The sequence below is a fragment of the Astyanax mexicanus genome, chromosome 6 (assembly GCF_023375975.1).
Source record: "Astyanax mexicanus isolate ESR-SI-001 chromosome 6, AstMex3_surface, whole genome shotgun sequence".
Lineage (NCBI taxonomy): Eukaryota > Metazoa > Chordata > Actinopteri > Characiformes > Acestrorhamphidae > Astyanax > Astyanax mexicanus.
The window spans coordinates 12,457,927-12,474,992 of record NC_064413.1 but is presented as its reverse complement, the minus strand read 5'-3'; the positions used below and the strand labels follow the sequence as shown (position 1 = coordinate 12,474,992).

At 37.5% G+C, this 17,066-nt stretch overlaps 1 protein-coding gene across 1 annotated transcript; it reads right to left on the bottom strand.

Moving 5' to 3' along the window:
• Positions 1 to 1,167: 1,167 nt before the first annotated feature.
• abcb8 (ATP-binding cassette, sub-family B (MDR/TAP), member 8) lies at positions 1,168 to 16,371 on the bottom strand. Its single transcript, XM_007239271.4, has 16 exons — positions 16,136 to 16,371; positions 13,001 to 13,325; positions 12,622 to 12,777; positions 12,435 to 12,529; positions 11,778 to 11,883; positions 11,510 to 11,671; positions 11,261 to 11,346; positions 10,001 to 10,098; positions 9,800 to 9,905; positions 9,561 to 9,594; positions 8,751 to 8,887; positions 6,990 to 7,084; positions 6,270 to 6,403; positions 5,284 to 5,431; positions 4,255 to 4,505; positions 1,168 to 1,678 (listed from the first exon to the last, which is right to left on the bottom strand). Exons 1-16 carry the CDS (start codon positions 16,243 to 16,245, stop codon positions 1,595 to 1,597), a joined length of 2,127 nt encoding a protein of 708 aa, XP_007239333.2. The 5' UTR covers positions 16,246 to 16,371; the 3' UTR covers positions 1,168 to 1,594.
• Between the last annotated feature and the right edge of the window lie 695 nt (positions 16,372 to 17,066).

The window sequence follows — 17,066 nt, the reverse complement described above, 5'->3', positions numbered from 1 at the left end:
GTGGAGGGGCATCATGGTTTGGGTCTGCTTTGCTGCCTCAGGGCCTGGACAGATTGCCGTCATCAACGGAAAAATTAATTCCCAAGTTAACCAAGACATTTTGCAGGAAAACTTAAGATAATATGTCTGAAGCTCAACAGAGGATGGATGATGCAACAGGACAGCGACCCAAAACATAGAAGTAAATCATTAACTGAATGGCTTCAACAGAAGAAAATGCACCTTCTGGAGAGTCCTGACCTCAACCCAATTGAGATGATGTGGCATCATGACCTCAAAAGAGAGATTTACACCAGAAATCCCAATAATATTGCTGAACTGACACAGTTTTGTAAAGAGGAATAATCCAAAATTCCTCCTGATGTGCAGGTCTGATCTGCAACTACAGGAAACGTTTGGCTGCAGTTTTTGCTGCCAAATGAGGGTCAAGTTATTAAATCCAAAGGTTCACATACTTCCCCCCCTTACTGTGAATGTTAACATGTTGTGTTCAATAAAACCATGGAAACATATTTTTTTGTGTGTGGTTTTAGTTTAAGCTGACAGTGTTTGTCTATTGTTGTTACTTGTGATCAGAACACATTTAACGACCAATTTATGCAGAAATCCAAGTAATCCCAAAGGGTTCACATACTTTTTCTTGCAACTGTAGATATATGATACACAGTCTCCATGTATCCATAGAATGATTTGACGGTAAATCAAAATTTAAAAGTGCTTTAAGACATAGCTTAGAGATTTAGACTAGATGTTACAAAGATGTTTGATTTCAGGATGAAACCTAAACTCACCAAATACTTTATCATGAACAGAACACTAACCTTTGGTAGTCTTTACATTGCTCAAAAAAGCCTTAGTTTATGTATTTTACCTGGAGAAAATCTGCACAGACACAGGGAGTACACACCAAACCGATCACAGTGTTCAGATCGGGGATTGAACCCCCAAACCCAGGCCCCTGGAGCAGTGCGACAAACACGCTACCTGCGGTGCCACCACTGTCCGCCAAAATCTGCATTACTTTATTGCCATAAATCAATATACTACTCTTTTATTGACATAAGCTTGTAGAAAAAAAATTCTATTATGGGCAAAAAATATCTAAAAGGGTGTACCAAGTGCATAATGTGTATTTTTGTGGTATATATATTTGCATGATTGCTGAGGTGTAATAAATCAGTTTTATTTATTAACAATACTCCAGTTACATCAAATATACATCTTAACCCTCGTGTTTACTCAGGCATTCTTTCTGAAATTCATTATAACACATACACTTTACTATACATTCATGTACATAAAACATGTAATTCTACATATTATTTAAAAAATATATTACTAAAATACTTACAGTCAGTAGACAGTATGCTCTATAATGCTTAGAAACACCGCTCATTCAAAACTACTCCAATCCTGAGCTCAAAACTTTCTCACAATTCACAATCCTTTGATCTACAAGTAGTGTAGTAAATCACCCTGATAACACATCATACAGGGAAATGTAATTAAAAGGTTTTGTTTACATCCAGTAAACTATGAACAAGACCAGTCAGTGTTTTGGACTGTAGTGCTGCACTTCCACCACATCACGGATTCATTGTTGGCCATTAGATCTTTGTCTTCTGATCAGCTCAGCATACAGACCCCCTTTGCTCAATAATTCCAGATGGGTTCCAGTCTTGAATAACAAAAAGATAAACAAACAGTTACAAAATAAGCAAAATAACAGGCTAAACTAAAGTCAGAAAATTATTACATTTTATACAAATGTAAATTAACAAGTAATGCTTGTATTCCCCTTCTGTCTTTATAATACAGTGCTAGTCTTTTACAGCACATGAGTGTCTGAGTGAGTAACCGACTAACTAAGTGAATGAGTACACAGTGAGTGACCATCAAAGTGAGTGACAAAGTAAAAAAAATGTAATATAAATGATATAATCCTGTCATTAGCTCTTTAAGTACAAATGTGCACACATTTAATGTATGTTATCACCAATGCATATCAAGTTCACACAGCGTGTAAGACTGGTGGAGGAGAACATGGCTGTATTCGGAATGGCATACTACTGTACTGCGTACTGCATACTGCACTAGTATGTACTGCATACTACACACTGCCCAGTATGTAGTATTCGGTACTGCAACACTTTTGATTGTAGTACCCTACACGGTCCCTGACACACCAATCAGTGCTCTGTAGTGCTCCGAATTCCTTAGAGTGAGTTGTAAACAGAAAGAACATGAAAAATGTCCTACCTTTTCATTATTAAAACTAATGAGATCTGCATACTGTCCAGAACAGCAATTGCTGCTTTTATTTTAGAGTTTAGCAGCTAACCCAATTCTAACAACCAATTAGCAGCAGCCCCCACAACCCAAGTATGTTCCAGTTATATTTAAATATGTTTTTCTATTTATTTTAGTAGATTACTATTTTCATCTATGTAAGTACCAACAAGAAGAAAACATTTAAACAAACTCTCATTCATATTTACACAATCTCAACACAAATCAAACAATTAATTTGTATTCAAATAATTCCCTTATTTAAAAGAAAAATATGTATTTAAACTAAGGGAATTATTTATTAAATCAACAGAACGATTTATTAAACAAAGGTCATTATTTATTAAATAAAGAGAACGATTTATTAAAACTGAGGGAATTTTTTATTAAAGTAACAGAATAATTTATTAAAACTGAGGGAATAATTTATTAAAATAACAGAATAATTTATTAAAACTGAGGGAATCATTTATTAAAACTGAGGGAATCATTTATTAAAACTGAGGGAATCATTTATTAAAATAACAGAATAATTTATTAAAACTGAGGGATTTATTTACTGCATCAAGGAAAGTAATGGCTCACCGCTGTCGAGACCCTCTGCTGTCCCGGCAGCGGAGGGTCCCCACCCGCGGAAAACGCGTGGCCGCGGCAGCGGAGGGGGCTCGACAGCGGTGAGCCAATACTTTCCAAAATAATTCCCTTAATTTAAAAATATATTTATTTATAAAATTTAAAAATATCTCGCACTCGCATCCATCTTGTTTTTTTCTGAAGCGAGCTGGAGAAGCCAGTCGCAATGCATGTTGGGATGCAGTACACCGCAAAGATAGCTCCCCATGCACACTGCGAAATCGGAGCGGAGTAGTACGTACACCATCCGGGTACCTGTAGTGCACTACAGATCCTCAGTTTGGTCACATACTGCGTACTGCATACTGGCTTTAGGCAGATTTAGTACGCGAGTAGTATGTAGTATGCCATTCCGAATACAGCCCAAGTCTGGATGCATGAAAACTTTAATTAAAAAACAGGGTCATTGAACTCTGAAATATGAACTTTTTTTTGGCATTATTTGAGGTATGAAAGCTCTGCATCTTTTTGTTATTTCAGCCATTTCTCATTTTCTGCAAATAAATGCTCTAAAAGACAATATTCTGATTTGAAATTTGGGAGAAATGTTGTCCATAGTTTATAGAATAAAACAGCAAGTTAGTTTTCCTTAAACATATACCTATAAATGACAAAAATCAGAGAAACTGATAAGTGGTCACTTATTTTTTTCCAGAGCTGTGTTTATTGCATTCTAATAGAAAGGCTAATAAATATGCATTTGTTTAATGTTTTATATTAACCTACAAATTCTATAAATACATTTTTGAATGCATAAAAATGAGTAAATATACTCATTTCTATATACAAGAATGAACATTTTAAAAGTAATTGTCTATAGTTCTATATGTTTCTATAAGTATAGAAGTACGCTTTGTGAGGGGTTATTTTGTGAGTAAGGTTGAACACTGGCCTCATTGCAAAGCAACTAAATTATTTAGAGTTGGACTAAGGCCTGACAGAAGGTGCCAGATGGATCGGTTGTAAGGATATTTAACATTCCTCAATCCACATCATCTTGTGTTTACCATCATAGAATATGTCATAGAAGGCATTAAATTCCATTTCCACTCACAGTAGACAGTTCAGTGGGTGATAATGATCATGACAATGGTGTTTGGTTAGAAAAAAACAAGCAACTCTATTCAATCGTCTTTAGCTTTAAATGACAAACATGTAATTCTACTACATACAGTCATAATTGTTTAATCACTTTCCTACCATATTCCCTCTGTATCATATTCATCTACAGAACATCTAGCCATGATTACTCTGGCACCTTGACCAAAACTACAAGATCAGAAAGATTCCTACTGGCCTGTTCTAATCCGAACAGGTCTCTAATATCCTCACCTCCACCACCTTGCCGTTGCTCATCACACAGATGATGTCAGCCCCCTGGATGGTGCTGAGGCGGTGAGCGATGATGAGCACAGTGCGTCCTGTGGTGGCCCTGTCCAGCGCCTCCTGGACCACTCGCTCTGACTCGGCATCCAGGGCACTTGTGGCCTCGTCCAGAATCAGGATGCTGGGGTTTTTAATAAGAGCACGAGCGATGGCAATCCTCTGCTTCTGACCACCTGACAGAGTCACACCTCGCTCACCTACAAAGATCATACAAATTCAGATCATACAAATTACATCTAGAAAGGTATAATACAAAAACATCAGCATTAGGGGCTGCTTATACAATTGACTGGTTTGATGTGTATCATGTTGCGTGAAATAGCAGATTAGCCAAGGTACTAACAGTCAGGCTCAGCCAGGTTAAAGCCACAGTGATGATAGATGCAGCAGCCAGCTTCAGCAGATTTGGAGTGGTTAGCTGCAATGCTAACTCTTTTCAGAGCTGGATTACTGGATAAAAGTTTATGAAGGTTATAGCGCTAGCTAGATACAGTAAGTCTTACTGTTTGCTATGACAGGTTTAACCGCTAGTGGTTAGCGGCTAATGCTGCAGACAGTGCTACACTAAGGAACCTAGCCAGGGTGATATTATCTATCGGTTTGTCCAACATAGCTTGTTTTTAACAAGGTAAACTTGCAGGCTACAGTTTGATATACTCTTCTCTAAACAAAAAAAGGGCTAGAGCTTTCTGCGGTTAGCACCTAATACTAATACTGCTGGAGAACTAAACTGAAACTCCTGTATAATGCTGTACTTCAGCGGAGTAGCTTTACTACTTCTTACATCCTGAGTGGTAAAATTCACACATACGGCAAACCAGATTAAAAGGCGCACTGACGATTTTTGGGGAAATTTAAGTCCCTATTTATGTGTGCTTTATAGTGCAAAAAATACGGTAAAATACAGGTTATAGCACAGAAATGGCCTGAACAGGTTATTCTAAAATGTGTGAGCTTTACCCTGCCATTACTCACCCACCACAGTGCTGTAGCCCTCTGTAAAACCTATGATGAAGTTGTGAGCGTTGGCTTGTTTGGCAGCAGCCACCACCTCAGCATCAGTGGCACTGGGCTTTCCAAAGCGGATATTCTCCATCACTGAGGTCCCAAACAGGACGGGCTCCTGCAGTTAACACCAGCAAAACCAGTACTTAAAATATACTGCCAATCAAAAACACAAACACAAAAGCAGCATGTGTATTCAGCTGCACATCTGTCTGCTCTGTACAAGTAATCATCTGTATATAATAATCTGTCTTTTATAGTCATTTATATAAAAGCTTAAGTTATAATAATATACTGTATAAACAGAATCCTCATTGACTGTATTAAGGAGAAAGGCATCTCTGACCCTCTGCTAAAAGCATGTAACGCTGCATAAGCCATGATCGTCACATTTATGTAAAATATTAACACTGTAATATTACTGTACTGCAAACGTCCACATGCTTTATTTTATTTTTTAATGTCCACGAAGAAGGGCTACAAGTGCTTTTTCTGTTTACTGAAATAGAATGAGTGAATTACGCTTCCAAGCTGTAAGAATACCAATTGCCACATAACATGTAAAATATTGCTTTAACATGTAAAATACTTACTGTAAGTCAAACCAGTGGAAGAACTAAAAATATGCATTATTTGAATGAAGAAAATAAAGGAAAATATGAAGATAAATGGTAGATTAAAAGTATATATATATATATATATATATATATGTATATATATATACATATATACATATATATATATATATATATATATATATATATATATATATATATATATATATATATATATATATATACGTACATATATATACGTATATATATATATATAGTTTTCAAACTATATAATCGGGAGTAACTTTTCTGTATGTGTCAACTGCTATTCTGTACACAATTAGAAACATGTGGTGCTCTTCTTCCTTCTCCAAGACGCTTTATACTTATATTGCGACATGCCTGACTAATGAATCCAATCACATCCCCTCTCAGCCAGGAGGGGTCCAGAGTCCTGATGTCCAGACCATCCAACATGATCACTCCATTGCCCGGGTCATAGAAGCGCTCCAGCAAAGCTGCCACAGTGGATTTACCTAAAACACACAACAAAGAGAAATACTTATTTAATTAATCCAATTTAAGTCAATATAATTAAAAGAAGATTAAAGACTTGGACGGTCAAAATTAATCCCACACAGACACATACATCGATGAGCCAAAACATTACAACCACCCAGATCAAGCTTACAACACTCACTGTAACAATGGAGCATGTAAAGTTCATGAAAGGCTAATGCACTGAAAAAAAGAGATGGACAGGGGTGAGGCCCAGTGAGTATTATCAACCTGTAGCCTGCTGCTAATCCCAGCTAGCATTAGCCACTAACCACACTAAGCGCTAGCTCTTTCGGCGTTCAGAAGTGAGTGTTGCCGTTAAAACAAGCTACTTGGGATGAACCGCTAGGTTTCCTCTGTGTATTACTGTTTATTAGTGAAAATCTGGAAATCTAAGCTTACTGTAAATAAATAGAAGCGCTTTACTCACCCCAAAAAAAACGGGGGCCAACAGTAACATTTGAGCAATTATTTTTGACTGCCATTGTTAAAAGTCTTTATTTGCTCAAATAAAAAGATTAAAATAAACAATATATTAAACACTAAATTAATCAAAGCCATTACCTCCACCAGATTCTCCAACTATAGCTACAGTTTTTCGGGGAGGAAGAGTCAGGCTGAAGTTCTTTAACACTTGGTTGCCAGGTCTTGTTGGGTAGCTGCAAAACATAACACAAATCACAAACCCCACCACCACAACAATATGAAGACAAGGGTATGAATTACAGGACATGCGTCATATTTGCTGCAAAATGTAAAGCTTTGAAGGCACTCAGACCAAAACATAAAAGCTGGATCAATATTCCATGTAATAAGGGGACAGTGTAGTGGGAGCTTGTGAGAGCAGGGATTAAAACCATGAAACTCCAAACTTTACTGAAAATATGCTGACATTTTCAAAACCATTTTTTCCCCAAACCACTTAAACTCCTTTAATTTTCCCAAAAATCGTCAGTGCGCCTTATGATCTGGTGCACCTTCTGTATGAATTTTACCAGTCATGTTGTAAAAAGCAGTAAAGCCACTCCGCTGAAGTACAGCGTTATACAGAAGTTTCAGTGACGTATTTCTCCAGCACCGAGACTGGAGTAGTATTAGCTTTAGCCTCTAACCCTGCTAAGCGCTAGCATTTTTTCAATTCAGAGGTGAGTATATCAGACTGTAGCCTGCGTGTTTACCATGTAAAAAACAAGCTACATGGGACAAACCACTACCTGATTTTGCCTTTATTTACTGGAACACTCAGGGTTCCTCAGTGTAGCGCTTTCAGGCGGCATTTACTAGCACTAAACGCTGCTAACCATGGCTAGGGCTGCTGTTAAACGTGGCTAAAACTGCTGCTAACTGCGCTTAAGTATTGGAAATCTAAGCTTACTGTAAATACACGGTAGCAATTTATTCACCCAAATGAACAGTTTTCAGGAAAGAAATCTGTGTAGATTAATATCCAGCATTCACTGATAGTGAGCCTTATAATATGGTGCACCTTATAGTCCGTAAAATACAGTACATGTATTTTGTACATGCTAATACAGATGCCTTCTTAGAACTAAGCAATTAGGAGTATTTTGTAATAGTGTAGTTATTATTATTAGTGTTAATTAATTTTTATTAAAAATAGACATTAGTTTTACTCTATGAATATATGTTAATTTCTACAGCTTCATCGTGCCAGTCGGATCAGCACCACATCAGTCAATCAGGTGAGATTTGAGAGGGAATAAATGGGAAGAAAATATAAGGAGAAGTAAGTTACATTTTTTACTGGTGTTTTTTACTGCAAGTGGACATTTTGCATTGGATGTATGAACTCCTTTAATTCAAGGTGGACTAAAGAAAACTCAGCAGAGGACTGGTGTCAGTCTTAGTGGTGGTGTGGGGGAAGGAATAAGACACGAGTCCCGCAAGAGCTTTGCAGCCTCATTGTTGAGCAGTCTAGAGCTTAGATCGAGCCAGCCCGACCCCGCCCAAGCCTGTGCACGTTCTGCCCAATCCAGACCCGACCCATAAACTGTCTTTGTGAGCCAGAGCCTGATTTAAACAAGACGTTTTTTCCGAGTTGGGGTCAGGCCTCGGGTCGGGTTTGGGCAGAGAATAGACACCAAAACTACAATAAAGCATGAGATCAGTATCTGAAATGCAGTGGGAGCTTGTGAGAATAGAGCTGACCTGCATAGCCAGAACATCTCCCTGATGAAACTGCAACCTGTTTAACTAACCTGCAGCGGCGAGTTTTCAGGTACATCAAAAATGTTCAATATTTCACTACTGAATGTCCAGAACATATTGTGATTTCAATGTTTTGAGGGCACCCTGCAGGTATACCTGAAGTTGATATTCATGAAGTCCACTCTTCCTGATAAAGACTTGTGAGGGATGCGACCTCCTCCTATCAGAGGAATGGTTGGTTCCAAAGCCAGGTACTCAAACACACGAGCTCCTGCACTGATGCCTCTCACCATCTAAAACACCAGACAGAACGTATCACTATTACACACTGGATGAAATCACATGATTTTCTAGCATTAGAAACTAGGGCTGAGCAAAATATCAAATCAAAATATAAAAAAAATATAAAAAAAATAGCAAAAAGTAAAAATATTATGTCAAGATATTTTACTAGGGATTTCATATTCATGAAAAAATTATAAATTCAGCTAAAAATGGCAAATAGTACTTTCAATGTTGAGTAAAAATTATACAGAGACTGAATAATACAAACAGAACTATAACTAGATCATTTTAAGTCATACTGTGCTATGTCTGTATGTCCGTTGGATGTTTTCGTAATTGCTTTTCCTAAAAAAAAAAAAGTCATTTAATTCATGTTTGACTTTGTTTATTCTGTTTATTAAAATATAAAAAAAACACAAAAAACATAAAATGCAATGCAAAAGTAGATTCTTAAAAAGTACTATTCAAATACAAATCACAATTCCATTGTTAGTACAGTGATGTTTATTAATATTTCCTGCACTTCATCCAATTAAACAGGACTAATTACGCTCTTTAAGATCATAATGTTTTATATTGTGTGTCACAATGACCAAATATATCATGCTATGTTAAAATATTGTGACATTGCCCAAAAAAAATAAATAGGTTCAGTTTAAAATAAGTAAAATTCACAATTACCTGTCCAAACAGAATCGAGATGCTGGCCAGAGATCTGCAAAAAGAGGAAAGGTACAGCCTTTAACATTTCTAACATTTAACATATAAATATTTCCCATATTATCCATAAATTACAAAATAGATTTTTAGTTTTTCTTGCTCAAGTGCATTTTATTTGTATAGTCATATTTGTAACACTGAAATAACTGTGGCAGACTGGGCGGTGTCGTGCTGTTACTGGTGTGGTGTTAAATTCCTACCTCTGAACTGTTTGGGACGCAACCAAAAAGGACATGAGGTCACCCGGAGACATGTCGTTATGTGCCATCAAGGACCCACCAGCAAAAATAGTGCCTAAAACTATGCCTGATTGAAAACAAACACAATCAAGAATTGACAAATAAAACATTCAAAGCTTTTGTCTTTTGAAAACATGAGTACTGTATATATTTCTTACTCACAGTTTAATACAATATTTGATAAGCCCTGGAACACTGCAATTCCTGTTCCTAAAGCTTCATTCATCGCAGCTGACTTGTCCACCTCTGTTGCATACATCCTGCAGCAGACACAAATGCTACTGGATTATGTACATCACTGACAGTGTCTATTTGTGAACTTCTATGAATTATGGTCAGTGAGTTATGCAGGCCTTCTGTGGGCTGTGAAATGATGTGGGGCCAAATACACTTTACTAAAGGTACAGACTAAACTACATGGTACTAACATTATATGACTGCATACATTGCTTGCATTATAGATAAATCGAAAAGAGAGTCCCAGTCCAAATAAATTAAACATTTGGCCAAAAACCAAATACCGAAGACATTTTTTGAAGCTTTCATCTATTAGGCAATTTTTTTTCATTCATATGCATAATAATATATTATGCATTCCTAGTGAACATACATATTTATATGCATATATAAAAGCATATAAAAGGGACACTCCAATTGTCCAGGGAACTAAGGCACTGCTGCTATGATCGGGAGATTGCTGTTGCAAATCTCGGTCATGCAGCTCGCCATCAGCTGCCGGAGCCCCGAGAAAGCACAATTGGTATGGCTCTGTCTGGGTGGGTAGATGGCGCTCTCTCCCCACATCACTCCTAAGGTGATGTCAGTCAGCACAAAGCGTCTGTTAGCTGATGTATCGGAACTGAGTCGCTGCGTTTTTCTCAGAGTGCGCTGTGATGCTACTCGGCAATCTTACATCAGCAGCAGCTTGAAAAGAGGTGGTGGCTGACCTTATGTGCTAATCCTTACCCCCCTGTTGTTGGAGCATTACTAGTAATGGGGGAGTCATAATGAGTTGCATAAAAGCATATAAACGCTAATATAATGTTTGTATAACCAAGTTTAAAAAGACACTCACAGAGCAGGTGAGTAATGTTTATGTTACTGCCAACCACTGCTATCATACTAAAATCTCTAAAATGCTTACTGAATTTAATACACTAAAAATAACCATTTTCACATTAAAGGGGCATGATGATATTAATGTTAATGTTAGCTGTAATGTAATGGTGATGCAAAAACAAGCATCATCACCATTATCATTCTATTAACAGTAAATTAACTACTATAATTACTATTGTTTAAAAGATGCATAAAAAGAACAGTGATATTATCCATCTTGTCTGGTTATAATATTTAACCATTTATGCAAACTGTTCTGCCTCCTTAAAGAGGTACAGAGAAAAACACTGAATAAAATCTTACTCCAGTTCTCGGTCCTCCATGGAGAAGGCTCTTACTGTTCGTACATTTCCAAGGGCCTCATCCGCGACACCTGTAGCTTTAGAAATCTGTGAGTCAAAAGACAAAATAAAATTATACACATCTGGAAAAAAAAATATCAAAAAATGATTTAAAAGAAAAAACTTGAATGAATCTGGATACGAGTCCCCACAAATCCCTCCAACCCACCATCAGTCACTCATTAGATACATTTTTATTAGTCTGTTTTACCTGTTCCTGTGCTTTTCTGGAAAGTCTGCGCAGAAATGATCCGATGATTGCACCAGCTCCCACGAGACACGGCAGGATCACCACAGTGAGACCCGTCAACTTTGGTGAGATAATGTACAGCGAGACAAAGCAGCCCACCGTCTGCGTAACGCTCCGCAAACCCTGACGACAGAAAAGCAGGCCTCTACAGTAAACACAATGTGTCATCCCTGTTAAATGAAAATGATATCTGTATATATTCATTTATGTGAAGTCAATTACACCTTACCTGAGAAATAACCAGCTTGAAGGAGGATTTGAACTCCTGAATGTCAGCAGTGAGACGGTTAACTAGCTGCCCTGTCTTGTTGGCATCAAAGAATGCAACATCTTGTCTGCAAGATAAAATAAATCACAACAGTAAAAAGCATGAAATTACTGTCCAAAACAATACGAGCCCTTTCAATGAATAACCATCAAATGAAGAAATCCTTTTGGAAGACATCACTTTCTTTATTTAGTTACTTACTTTTCTTTCTGCTCTTTCATTTTTTAAATTTGGATAAACTAAAATGTGCTTTAGACCAATATTTATTAAGGTACTTAAAATAAAATAACTTACAATAGTAAAGAAAATAATCCAAAACATTTATTCCGAAAGTGAACCACTCATACTACATTTGCTTTTGACTTATTTCCTCAGTTTTTACAAAAATTATTAGCAATGATATTGTACAAATTGCATTTTCTACCTTTCACTGGAAACTACAATCCCCACAATGCTTCATAAAAAAACTATATATTTTCCACACAAAGTAATTCTTTTTCAAGGAGCATCTTCTTTTTGAAGAAGCAACACAGGGAAATGTTAAACATGTACATTTCTTCAGATATTCCAAAGAGAATTGTATTTAATATATAGGTACTGCATGTTATCAAAACAAACCTGAGCAATGAAGAGAAGAGTGTTTTCCTCATATCAGCAGCCACTCTCTCTCCAACTCTGGACAGCAGGATGATGTACCCAGTGGTCAACAGACCCTGAGAAACATACAGCAGCATCAGCAAAGAGTGAGTTAAAGCAGCTGGGGCATGCACTTAATTCACTGCATCAATGTGTGAGAAAGACTCACCTGCAGACCATACAGACCCAGCAGTTTGAGTGCAGGTGCTCGGATATCCCTCATGTAATTACCAGCATGTTCCCTCAAGTGCTGAGCGACTACGTTTACCAAGTCCCCCAACATCAACGGAATCTGGATGTTCAGAGCTGCAGCTCCAAATGCAAGCTTTCAGAGAAGCAGATATATGTTTGTTATTAGGTCATGCAAAAAGTCCAGTCCATCAAATGCAATGTAAAATATAGCTCATGACATTAAAACAAATGGCACTATAACCTTATACATGTTCCTGTTACTGCACTACAGTACCTACAGTGCATGTCTGGTAAAATGACTATACAAAACTGTACTATGTAATGTCTTGTTTACAGTATAATCAAAAACTGCTTACAATAATGGCCCCTATGAGGGCAAGGATCTGTGGCCGAACAAACTCCCACAACACAGCCCAGCTGAATTCCGGCACTTTCTCTTTGGCATGGCTCTCAGGAGGAAGGTTATTGTTGAAATCAGCCTGACAGTAAGCTACACTTCCTAACAGTCTGGCAGTGACCGTTAATGCTGCTGGTCCCACAAACAGAGTCAGAGCCACTTTGGGGGACTTGGAGTGCCGACGTGCAGCTAGTCTCAGCACTTTCTGGGCTTGACCCCACAGTCTTATGACTGTACTGCTTGTGGAGTGTGTGGCTGGAGCCCTGGTCCATTGCTGTCCAGATCTGTAATAAGAAAATAAAAGACCATGAAAGTGGGAATTTGTGGACTACTGCACAAAAGGGTGACTGAACAAAAATCAGTAAATGATGTATTGGGCCCAAAAAATCCAGCCGGTCAAGGCCCGAGCCCCCGAGGCACCTCTCCCTATAAACTTTCATTATAGAGCCAATTTACACCCAACATTTTATAGTAAGTAGAGCGCTAAAACTATGCTTTTTAAAAACATTTTCAAGCTATTTAAATGAGCGAAATCTGTTCAGAATGATGTTAATTAGCATTGCAACACTGAAGAAGCATAGACCTATTATAAAGAATAAAATGTTTATTAAGAACAGCAACACACAGTGCTGTAAGTCAAGTGCATATTGTGAACAAGTGGATAAGCTCATGAATGGGACTTTTTTTTAACACAGTTTGATTTGTTTGAAACTTTGCTATATTGTGATTATCATGCCATAGCTTTATATAAAATATAAATAGTATTAAAAACAGACGCCTACATTACAGACCATTTTCTTAAGCCCTATCCAAACAAAGGATGACCGGCACATATTGCTGATCTGTTATTGCCCTCCTATCGCTAGTATGGACGACCAACTGCTACATGCACTGGCTCCCCAGATCATTACACAAGCAGCCTGTTCAGAATTGTCCTCTATACTTAAAGCAGACCATACAGAACCTAGATCCATAGCTAAAGTCGATACGGCTCCAGTCTGTAGCCGTCTAGGTCTCAAATTTACGATACCACTGCATATTACTACACGTACTTCCAGCACGCATTACACAAATGCAACTTAGAACCAATGGGAATCCTAAAATATTGGAAATATTATATTTGGCTTCCTAACAGCTCCAATCCTTCTGTATTACCCACCAATTATTAAAATTATGGTAAATTACGCCAAATTAAGGTATACCTCTAAGGGATTTTAGGCAAGACACTAACGCTACAATCACTTATCGCTATAACAGGATTAAAGTGTAAATCAGCAGCTGCCAAACGCCATGAAGGTAAACTTGGGCCAGGGTCATTAAAACTTAATGGAGGTTACTAACAATGTCATGTCCTTACTATCTTATAACCTTCTTAACCTAGACCTACTTAGTGACTGGCTAACATGCTTCCCACAGTGAGCCGTTCTTCAAGGAGTAAGAGAACACGGCTAAATGAAAAGGGATGGTGGGATAATATCATCTGTTTTTCAAGTTAGCATTGACAGATAGGGCTCCAGTATGAGTCCCATCTAAGCCGTAGGTGTAGTGTACTACCAGATGTTTAACCCCTCTTTTTCCCATCAATGACCTTTTTGGGGCTCATCACTAACATTCAGTCTGGTTCCCATTTGGTTACTTTTGTAAAAGCAGTAGTCCTTCATTACGACATTAACAAAACTGTAAAAGTGTAATCATTTATTTTGTTTTATTATAACTTCAGCAACAAGACTCTAGTTTATTCAAATAATTTTAAGTGATAAGACTCTAGTATCGCTTGGTTCACCAAACTTTTAATAGAATGTCATAGTCTGGTTACACTGATATATACTAAAATGATGTAAACATATGATTAGTTAAGCATTTAAAGTAATGTTGTTGTTTTTAATAAAGCAGCACAATCGTACTAACTGTTGGTTTGATCCAACTAGATCCAAAAGATGGAGCCTCTTATGATGACAGTACAAGAATGAGAATACTATTGTCGGCTGCAATTTTTAAAAAAGTATAAAAAAAAAGTACTGTTTGGGTATTGGTACTGAATTCAAATAGATACATTGATGTAAAACCTTGAAGTTAACATTATGTTCAGTTTTTTTTCTAAAATAGGAATTTTTAGGGCAAGAAAACTGCTGACAGGCTGAGATTTTTGGGTGGGCTATGTCTTTAACATAGTTAGGGACAGGGCTAAATTGTGTATGGTAACACCTATCAGCATGGTGTGTGTTTGGGTGGGACTGAACAGTAGTATGCAGATGTTTCAAGTAATTTAATACAATTACTTTGTTATCTTAAGTGGAAATGTTGGTTATCTCTACTTTACTGGAGTAATTATTTTTTAGATGACTTTTTACTTTTACTTCTTACATTTTCACACTGTTATGTAAACGTTATACTCCTGACATTTAAAAAATACGCTACTCCTATTTCATTTCAGCTTGGTTGGATGAGAAGTATAAACATGCACCATTCCGACATCCTATTAGTTTATATGATTCACCACATCTGCACATCTTATTATTTTGTTTACATTGTACTAATATACATTCCTATTAATGGGCATAGATGCAGCTAAAACAGAAAGCCTAGTGCATCCCAAATTTATTAACATTAATATTTTAATATAATATTATAATCATTATGGCTTATAGTAAAATATGTTTTGGGGAGGGGGGGGGGGGGGGGGGGTGTAGTGCACTATAGGACCCACTGGAGCGGCCTAAGCTTTTTGTCCTTAATGACATTTTTCCCCTTACCTTACTTTTACCTATCTATACTTCTAGCTGAGTAATAAACGTGAATACTTTTAACACCTTTTGTAGTATGTGCCACATTAGCTTGTGTTTACAGACATTACAGCAAGAAAGCAGGACACGATCACCCCAGTAATCACTGTATAATTCACATCCTTCTCTGAGTTTTTCAGCCCTGCCCCTCACTAGAGGTGGGTAACCCAGGTCCGGAAGATAAAAATTCATCCCAGGGTTTTGTACAGACTGCCTGAGCGGCTCTGGGTGGATTTTTACTTTCTGGACCTGGGTTACCCACCTCTCCCACTCACAGGACGGTCAGTAGAGGAGGAGTCCTGTACACATACCGGCTGTGCTGCAGCAGCAGCAGCTCCCCGGGTTTAGTAGCGCTGTACCGGGACCGCAGTAACCGCTCTGAACCCTGAGCCAGTCGACTGCAGCGCACGAAGTGAAACATCCTCCCGGTCCGCTCCGCTCCGCCGGGGACACGATACCCGAGTAATACCGCGCTCAGCTCAGAGAGGGGACAAGGGTTTATCTGCGCGTCGCCATGTTTAAACAATGACAGCAGCAGCAGGCATGTGCTTCTTCAGGGTCCTAATATAACCCCGCTGCACTGCCCCTCACTGGACTGGAGGACTGCAGCTACTGCAGCAGAAACTGCAACATATTAAACTTTTACTTTTCTGGTATTATTGATAGTCTGATCTGCATATTGTGATGTATCCATGTACCAAAGTACACAAACACATCATCCATGCCTTACTACGTTCACCAATGTAAATACTTTCAATACCAATTTTTTTTATTTTTTTTTACTAGACTTTACCTCACTTTTGAAATCATTTAGAATGGCTAAAAACGAGAAATGTAAGAATTTGTGATGAACTCTCACTTGTCTCTGGTTAATATCTAATTTTATTTATTTTGTTTTTCTTTCCTTCTTTCTTTCCTTTTCTTTGCATCTTTTTATATTTTTTATGCTGTCCTCTATCGTGGTTTCTTGTATTAACCTGAAACTTTCGATTTTCAGGAAACACAAAAAAACATATGACAGTTGTTATGGCTAATTAAAGTTTGCAATGGATTAGCAATGGTTTAAGGGGTTCATTTATCATACAGTTAAACCAACCAGAAACAATTTTAATCCATTTTTTTTCAAAATATTAAAAAGACAGGAAACAGTTTCTAACATTTTAACAGCCCCAAATTGTATTTCTAGATAACTTTATGGACTCTTTTTTTTGTCTGCAATAAGAAAAAAACAGCTATGAAATA